At 42.5% G+C, this 9247-nt stretch overlaps 1 protein-coding gene across 1 annotated transcript; it reads right to left on the reverse strand.

The window, feature by feature from the left end:
• Positions 1-359: 359 nt before the first annotated feature.
• LOC119360858 (beta-hexosaminidase 1-like) lies at positions 360-5996 on the reverse strand. Its single transcript, XM_037626333.1, has 15 exons — positions 5615-5996; positions 5416-5502; positions 4708-4743; positions 4359-4470; positions 4178-4248; positions 3952-4082; positions 3802-3818; positions 3509-3557; positions 2932-3032; positions 2090-2149; positions 1696-1729; positions 1500-1598; positions 1336-1395; positions 977-1227; positions 360-880 (listed from the first exon to the last, which is right to left on the reverse strand). The coding sequence occupies exons 1-15, from the start codon at positions 5957-5959 to the stop codon at positions 705-707; spliced, it is 1629 nt and encodes a 542-aa protein (XP_037482230.1). The 5' UTR covers positions 5960-5996; the 3' UTR covers positions 360-704.
• Positions 5997-9247: the final 3251 nt, after the last annotated feature.

Consider the following 9247-nt stretch of genomic DNA (forward strand, 5'->3'; position numbering starts at 1 on the left):
AGGATGGTGACATGGTAGGACAACGACCTGTAACAAATGACCAAAACTTTTCTTTGTTTTCAGGAACGGTTTTTCCTTTTCGGCGATAAATGGCCCGAAACTTTGTTCTCATCTCCAAGCAAGGGACAGCGAACATGTTGTCGTGGATCGCACGCGCCATTAATGCCATCTTGGACCAGCAAGGGCACTGGGGCAAGCAAGGGTGTGTGTTTTCAGGTCAAAGACAAATCCAGGGAAAGGGTGATGAATGAAAGTGATGGAGGGGTCCAAAATATCCGAATGCAAGTAGAGTAAGCAGAGACGGTTGAAATATCCACACACACTGAGATTCACATCACCTCCCTTTTACCAGTTCAAAGGAGCCCTGCTTGGCCTATTGGCCAGTTGCAAATGTTGATCCGGAAACTCGTGTTCAACAAACAGGACTGTTGAAAAGGCGCGCGAAGAACACTGTTACATCAGCGACCGCCTTTTCTCCCGTCGGATAGAGCATAGCTGGGGTTTTATTGGAGTTTCGGGGTGAAATACACGGGGAAGGATCATGGGGTTTTATTGTCACAGGTGTATGGGGTAATATGGATGCAAGTGAACTTACAGACATGGTACAGTAGAAGTGACAACACCATTTTGGTACAGTGTGGGGGAGGGTGTATCGAGGCGCGGCCAAACCCCCTCATGTGTATCTTACACTTTCCATGATCTGTTTACTGCACAAAACATGAGCCAGGGCCGATTGGAGGCCGCCGAGCATAGAAGTTTGTGACTGGGGCTGCAGCGATACCGCGGTGATTCAGCAGGCATCTGAAGTAGTGTAGCCGAGCCAGGACAGTTGTTTCCAGGTCTTGGGCCGATATGGCCTCCAACTGACTCCACATACGCTCTGCATTATTTTGATAGCGACACATAAGTTCCTAGAGAAATAATTGAAAGAAAAAGGAGGATGCAACGAAAGCCTCCCAACTTGTATAGTTCATACCTGCTGCCGCAGCTGCTCGTGGCCATATGGTTTGTTGGACATCGGAGGTGTCTGCAGTCTCACCCCACATGCAAACCTCTCCACCCAGTACCAGCTTTTGCTGCGCTGAGTCGTTTATTCCTGCAAGTGGCTCGGCAGTGTAGACTTCTTCCCATGGAACATCAAGATGATCAAGGTACCATACACCTTGGTTACTCATTATACATCTCAAACCCTTTGCAACAACTTTAGGGCAGACCCCAGGACCCAACCTGAAATATGTGAAGGTTCAGCTCATGCGCAAATTATCTTGGATAATGGGTATTTGAAGATGGTTGTCGCAAACTGATTCAGTTGCTCAAAGCAGGCTTATGAATTACCAGTTATGCACAACAGTCCGGGGATTGAGGCTTCCTCCGAATGAGTTGAAGGTTTCCTCCCTGCAGAATGAAGAGGGTCCCAATGCCACAGACGAATGGTAAATGAAACCTCTTTCTCTTTTAAATAAAATAAATAAATTCAAGGAAGGATGTAATGCGCAGACCAATTTACAGGAATCCAGTTAAGATCAATTGCTATCTCCTGAGCTTTCAGCACGAAGTATTTGTAAGCATCCTTTGTAGTCATGTTGCGTTCATCAAGCCTGGCATAGGTGGTGCTCAGCAATTAAACGAGAAGACCGTCTAACACAAGATTGATAAATCATTCATGAAACCAAGTACACAGATAGTATTTCATACCACTGCTTCACATGTGGTGTTAAATTCCAGCAGCCTGCGATGGATATCGAAATGAGGTGGATAATTTTCAGAGAAACAACAAAACCTCAGTAAGACAACAGAACATTGATATAACAATATATATCATTCTATCATCATGTACCCCAAAATATGTAGAACTGGTATACACCTACTTATGTGGTTAAATTCCCCCCAAACAAATAACATGTGTCCCTTTTAAGGCACATAGAACCTACAAATTCAAACTGAGGTATTTCTATTTGGTACAGCACACAAGAAGGTTCTCTCTTACGTAGCAGTTTAATTGGAAGATAATTGCTCCACTCTCAGAACTTGTAACTTTCATGTTCTTACTAACAAACTGCCTTCTGTCAGGCAAGAGAAGCAGACCAACCTGTATATACTTCATCGCCACCCAGGTGAAACAGCCCAAACGGAAAGATTCTTCTCATATCTGAAAAAAAGGAAAGTAAATTTCAAGTCAGAGGGTCAGTTGTATTGCAGGAAACACACAATGTCCCAGAACTGCCATTGACAGTAGGGTCATTATTGTGGAACTGCCATCAGCAGATATTGTACAGGATGATGGTCCTACTACAGCTATACAGAATTATGTATGCCTTGCGCTGCTTATCAGTGGTCAATATAGCATGCACATGCTTCTAATGAACCCAACTGTCCAATCCAATATAGGACATACAATTATTGGCTAGGCCCTACAGAAGGCATGCCAAATGTTTCTAACAAATTATTGGTTCATGAAATTATATAGTTAATTAAATAACTTCACGAGTAAGCTTATAATGGTAAAATATAGGAAAAGTTGAGTTATTCGGTCCATTTTCATACTCACCTGTGAAGGACCACTACCAGGTAAAGCACCAAATACAAATGTGAATTGTGATATATATGCTGAATGGCATAAACATATAATGTGCCTTTCCCATTTCACATTTTATTATTTTCATATTTTCTTGTTTACTTTCGAAGAAAAATAAACATTCAAGTTCAAACATAAATAGCAAGGGAGTTGACATTGAACATAAGTAGTAGTAATAATACTAAATTCTTAAATGAATTGACTTTTTTTGGAGTAATGCCCAGGAGGAACTGGGCCTCAATTTTAATCAAGGGAAAGCTGCTGTTCGAACCAGGCTGGCTAGCCTACCATCTATTAGTGATTCTGCTTCAATAGGTTAACTGAACTTTGCAAGAAAAAAGGGATAAGAGTCTAACCAGACAAAATTCCAGTTATTACTTCAAATGTGAAATTACTAGAAACATCTAATGGCTCTGTACAGCTAACAGAAGGCCAAAGTTTTGGATATCCATTTCCCCTGCAGATATTTAAAAGCATGCATAAATTTGCAGAGCAGAAAACAAATGGGTACTTCATAAGTTCATATGACAAGAACCATGACAAATTAAACACTTAATCTGCAATGGTTGCTTGCGTAGTCAGGTAACCTATTTACTAAATCTTCAGTTGCTTGGGTAGTTGGATACACAAGTGTGTAATACATCTAATTAATCAGATAGCACAAATAGTGATTAAATATTGATGTACTCAATCATGGGAGCCTGGAGCAACAACCTGTTTAAATGATATACAAAACAACAGGTGCTGATTTTTTTTATATTTTGCACAGGAGTAACTAGGTTTAGATTACAGACCAACTGAGAGAGAGAAAAGGTATCCAAACATAATACTCCTAACTCCCTCCATCCCAAAATAAGTGTGGTGGCTTTAGTTTGCCACGACACTTATTTTGGGACGGAGGCAGTATGTCATGAAGTCTACAGGCAAACTCACCATGATTCTGCATGACCAGGTACGTCAATTTCCGCCATGACATGGATACCTGAGAGAAGTAAAGAACAGTAAAAACGTGAAGCCTTTGCAGTGGACTAATTGTTTGCACAAGCATTAAGGAACACGTGATGAAGTGTTCGGTAAATATGTGAGTATGTAATTAACCAATATGATCCCTCATAAATTTCAACAGAATTAGTGTGTCTTTCCTTTGCATATCTGTAGTCCTTGCATACTTTTTTGTTTCAGAACACGATAAGATGACAAGAAATTTCATCAACTGGAGAACATACCTCTTTTCTTAGCATAACTTTAGCATGGTGAAGTCGCGGTGAAAACAAATAGAGAAGATTAGTCAGGTACATAAGTGAAATAAAAAAAACTTGACAACATAATATAAAGAAGGTTATAAAATATAAACTGAAATTACAAACTTAACATACCTGACAATATAGCGTGCATCTTCCACTGTGTACCGCTCTGATTTTGAATATGAACCTTTCCATAGATTTGGATATGATGGTATCTCCAATGGAAAAGATTGTTCGTCGATGATATGCCAATGAAGAACGTTCTACTGGACACAACTCTAGTTTGAGTATGAAGCTACGGAGAAAGGAGAAGTAATTCAGGTAAACTAGTAGCATGATCCCAAAGATAATAGGTTACCAGCTTAGAAAATGACATGGAGTCAATCACTTGCTTTATCACATCAACTGGGAGGTAATGCCTTGAGGTGTCTGCAATAGAAGTGAAAGAGGGAAGACTAATCAACATGGCATTCTGCATTAAATTTGCAGTCGATTACCCAGTCATATTAGCAAAAGTATTAAGAGTAATTGATACTTACCTAGCATCAAGCCACGGAAGGCAAAGCGTGGTTCATCCTGAATGTACCATGGTGCATACCGCACTTCGACATTTTTTGTGTCGTAGTTAAAAACACATAACTGACTGAATGTCTGTCAAATAATTCAACAAGGGGGAAAATCATAATGCTGATTAGTGAATGGATACATCAGACCACATGTATGTTCAAGTGAGTGCTTATGATCAATGATCCGACCAAGGAGATTCTATAAGCTCTAACTAGGTCTTTAAAGATGATAAAACAGGTGTACAAGTGGCAGGGTTATTAACACAAAATATATTCAAAATGGGGTTCCTCAAATCTAAAATTCTGCAAAACATGGTCATACCTCTAGTCCGCGAATAGCTCCATATATTGTATTAGCCTACAAAGACAGACAAAATATAGCCTCAGTGACACTACGCTTGTGCATATAGAAGAAAGGTGGAACAATTCTATAAATAAGTTCCTTCCTGATAAAATAATTTTACATACAATAAATTTAATTTAATTTTCAATTGTCAGAACCTGTGCATCTAAGAGAGCTGTTAGACCGTCCTATGTAGAAGAATTTAGGTTGAGATGAACACAACTGTCACTGTACTATTAGCAGAAACTAACCATAGTTGTTAAGTGATCCACAACCATTGACCATCACTTAAACCCAATCCGCAACTGATGTAATGTACAGCAATGTGAGCATTCCCCGTGGCAGTTGCTCGTAAGATAACCCAAGGTTAAGTGTTTTGTGCCTGGAGTTGTGTGTTTTTAACTGATTGAATGAATGTCTGTCAAATGACCCCAAGTGTTCGCTTCCACATTTCACGAGACACAAAAATATGTGCAAGCTTTAGCCCAAATCCCAACGGAAAAAAGTTCATCCAAACAGAAACTGTGCTCTACGATTATGCTGCATCTGCAGCAGAGCAGCACCACATCTACACAGTGACAATAAGTAATTAAGGGAGGATGGAGCTGCCTTCGCTGAAATTCCCACAAAGCATTTCAGCAGAATCATCCCAAACGTACGTATGTGGTGGAAGAGAAGAAATATCACCTCTATGGTTGCTCCGCCGACAATGGAATTGGCGCCGCCCGCCGCCGCGATGTAGATCGTGTAGCTCTCGTCCACCCCCAGCTCCAGCTGCATACCGGAAAAAACGGAGAAAAATCACGCTCGCGCTCCTTACCCAGACGAAGCAAGCGACAACCAAACCTCGCAGTGGCAGGCACACTGCGAACAAGAACAGCCGTACCGTCTCATCGGCGGAGGCGACGACGACGGTGAGCCTGGCGACGTCGTACCCCGCCGACGCGGGGCGGGCCGCGTGCGCCCACGGGGAGAATATGAGGTGCCTGTACCTCTCGAACGCCTCCGCGACGGCCGCGGCGCCGGCGCCGGCGCCCTGGGGGTCGAGCGCGAGGTCGGGGTCAACGGCGAGGGTCTGCGTGCCGGAGGTGAAGTTCTTGGGCAGCGGCCAGATGTAGACGGGGTTCCCCGAGGCGGTGAAGTTCGCCGGGGCCGGGTGGCGCCGGGCCGCCGCCGCGCCGGAGACGGCGACGAGGGCCAGGAGGAGGTGAGTGAGGAGTTTGGGGGGCATTTTGGTAAACTTTTGTCGGGATAATTCTCGGGTTTAAATTGTGATTCCGAGGGGGTGGGTGGGAGAATCATTGAGGTTAATATATGTGGCGCGAGATGTGAACGCTTTTCCTTTAGCCCCTTCAATAGTTCCGCATATTACAATACAGTCACTTACTACTCACTCTATTCCTAAATATTTGTCTTTCTAAAGATTTCAAAAAATGACTACATACGAAGCAAAATGAGTGAATCTACACCCTAAAATATGTCTATATACATCCATATGTGATAGTCCATTTAAAATCTCTAAAAAGACAAATATTTAGAAACGAAGGAAGTAATATACTATATTGTTAAAAACATTCTTATATTATAGACGGAGGGAGTAATATACTATCATCATTCATGATCTTCATTTGGAGAAAAACTTCTTACGTTCCAAATGAACAAAAATGAGCTGAATTTTGTGAATGGAAATTCATAGCGTGTTGGGGTTTGACATGTATTAGATTTTAAAAGTCCGAATGCAGCGCCTAAACACTTGTCATGTTCATTCGCAAAAACATTTATGAACAGGAACAATAGAAAATGTAGTGTTTCGAGCAATGGCATACCCAAGGTTTAACAAAAAAATAAATTATATCAAGTCGCAATGCTTATGTGTGTATAATAGTAATAATGTTCTGATACTCAAGCTTATATTTACGGTTTTTTCATTTATGATTAACGTCAAAAAGCATAGAGAAATCTAACAATACTCGGACTTGATCCAACTCAAGACATATTGCATGTTCAACAGTCAAGCTTGGTGAAAGAGCCCGTGGAATCTTGCAAAAATCATGAATGCCACATCTCTGCATTCCTCAATTTCTTCTGGTACGGAGCAGGGCCGGTCCTGATATTTTGGGGGCCCAGGGCGAAATTACAACCCGGGGCCCCTACTATAAAGATGAAAATAATAATCTCATTTTTTTAGTTCATTGCTTTACTTAACTTATTATTGTCTATTGATCCAAAATAAAACAAAAATTGTAAATGGTGTATTCCTTTACTTAATTAGACAAATCGAATATCTGATAGAGGGTAAACATCAAGATGAAAGGTTTAAAGTTTAAAAGCTTCATTTACAACAATAAAAAATCATTTACCTACCCGATGGCTACGGGAGTCTGAGTGGCTTTATTATATAACCGTGCTTGGATTGAAGTTATGCTTGTAAGAATAGCTGAGACCTTCTTCCGATTTTTAAGTTAAATTTGCAGTCATGATGATTTGTGGAGAGAATGCAAAGAACGATAATCGAACACATGGCAGGCAGTTTTTTCAATAGATAAGGCGATTGGTGTTGTGTTGACAAAGTCCAAATTGAAGTAAGAAATAGAGCAACAGGCACACAAAATCAAAATTTTGTACTGCATCATATGCGGGACCTTCAAAGATCTGACTGCTGCTGCACCATATGAACGTGACCAACTAGAAAGAGGAGGTTAGGGATGACCTTATAAGTGGGATGGCTTTGTTTTGCACATGAGAGGCATCTCACAAATGCGGGATAACACAATGGGCCCGGTGACCTAGAGGAAGACCAGCCGGCCGCATGGCGGAGAGCGATCTACATCGGCGACACGTATCACGATTGGGGCCCTCCGGGGAATAGTATCGTCACGAAGCGGCGAACTCGCGAAGAAAAAAAGAAAACATGACTACTCGTGGACTACGTGCGTCTAGGTCGCTGCCTCCTTATGATCTGGGTCATGGGCTCCTTGCGAACCCTGGAGGGGCCCCAAGATTTCGGGGGCCCTAGCGGCCGCCTCGTTGCCACCCCCTCAGGGCCAGCGCTGGTACGGAGTGTAAATTCGCGTGAGTTTTCACGTGTCAAGCGGCATAAAAGTCTCTTGCCAAGAGCAACCACAGATGGAAACACAGAAAACAAAGGTATTGCCATAGAGCTGTGTGTGGACTAGAACGCAAATACTGAGATAAAGCAGGGGTTCCCTGCTCAAGACCGGCGAGACAGCGGCGAACAACCAGGTTGGGCCCCCACGTGGTGCCACGCCTGGCCGGGGGCAGCAATAATCCCCGCCAGCTCAGCGGGCCCCACCTGCCAGCGCCGGTGCCCACGCCACGCCACGCCACGCAACCCACCTGCTGCCTGCGCCCTCCCCGTGTGCTGCTGGCGCCTTTGCGTCTCATCGGCCAGCAGCATCTGGCGTCAGTGGCCAGCTTCGTCCCCGGATTCCCTTTCCGTTGTGCTCTCGTGCCGCCAAGATTTAGAGAAGAGACCACATGCAGTGTTGAGATCACGGTGAATTTAGAAATTTTTCTGAAGAAAGATTGTTTGTCTTTGGGGGCAGGTGCGCCGGTTCCAGGTCTGTTTCACCGGAGCTGGAGCACCCTTTGGAGTGAAGACTGGGTGAGGTAGGTAGGTAGGCCAAGTACACTCACCCCTCTTCTGGGGTTGACGTCCGTGGTGGTGACTGAGCAACGGCGTTGTCGTTGGTTTACTTTATCCTGGTCTACAGGGACGAAGCTAGAAAAAATTGTCATTGGGGTCAACCAATGTCCAATGCCTACTACAACAAATGCTATGGTGTGACTCACGCTGAGAGCAATATAAAGAGAAAAAACCAAAAATATGCCCACTATAACACAAATAGAAATAACATCCAAGGGCGACATGAAGAGCGAAAATATGCAATGAGCCAATGATAAACTAGTATCATAACAATAAGATTGTCATACCAAGTACTGGTTCCACAAAGTCATAAAATCATTTGTTTTACATATTCAGGGAAAATAAGCAAAAAAAAAGATGACTTCTAACAATTTCATTTGGAACTTCCTGAAAAGGATGAACGAAAGTAATAAATTATATTCACAACAATGGTGTGTAATAAATAATATAGAGAATAAATAGCATAAACAAAAAGTTAGAGTGATGTTAGACTCACATTTTATAACTTGCCTTCTCGATCTCCCATCTTCTTAAATAGATCAATTACGGCGTCATTCATAATGGTAGCAAATATATCTTTCTCCACATAGAAAATCAAGCAATCACTCATGAACTGGTCACCCATTTTGTTGCGTAAAACACTCTTCACAATATTCATTGCTGAAAAGCATCTCCCCACTGACGTTGTGGCAACCGGCAAAATTAGCACTAGCTTCAGAAGTTGATACACCAAAGGGAAAGCAAGATGCTTCTTAGTGTCTACCAACTTTTTAGCAAGATCCGCAATGCCATCCAAATTGGCAAATCTTTGGTCTGCTCGGACATTGTCAATGTAAATCCGAAGTTCATGTC

This window comes from Triticum dicoccoides, chromosome 1A (genome assembly GCF_002162155.2).
Source record: "Triticum dicoccoides isolate Atlit2015 ecotype Zavitan chromosome 1A, WEW_v2.0, whole genome shotgun sequence".
Lineage (NCBI taxonomy): Eukaryota > Viridiplantae > Streptophyta > Magnoliopsida > Poales > Poaceae > Triticum > Triticum dicoccoides.

Excerpts from the sequence above, each read along its gene's own strand:
- LOC119360858 (XM_037626333.1), bottom strand. The coding sequence starts at position 5,959 with ATGCCCCCCAAACTCCTCACTCACCTCCTCCTGGCCCTCGTCGCCGTC. Across the intron at positions 3,033-3,508 it reads CCTGGTCATGCAGAATCATG|GGGAAATGGATATCCAAAAC; the intron begins GTGAGTTTGCCT and ends AAATATCTGCAG. Across the intron at positions 2,150-2,931 it reads AATAACTGGAATTTTGTCTG|ATATGAGAAGAATCTTTCCG; the intron begins GTTAGACTCTTA and ends CCTTTTTTTCAG.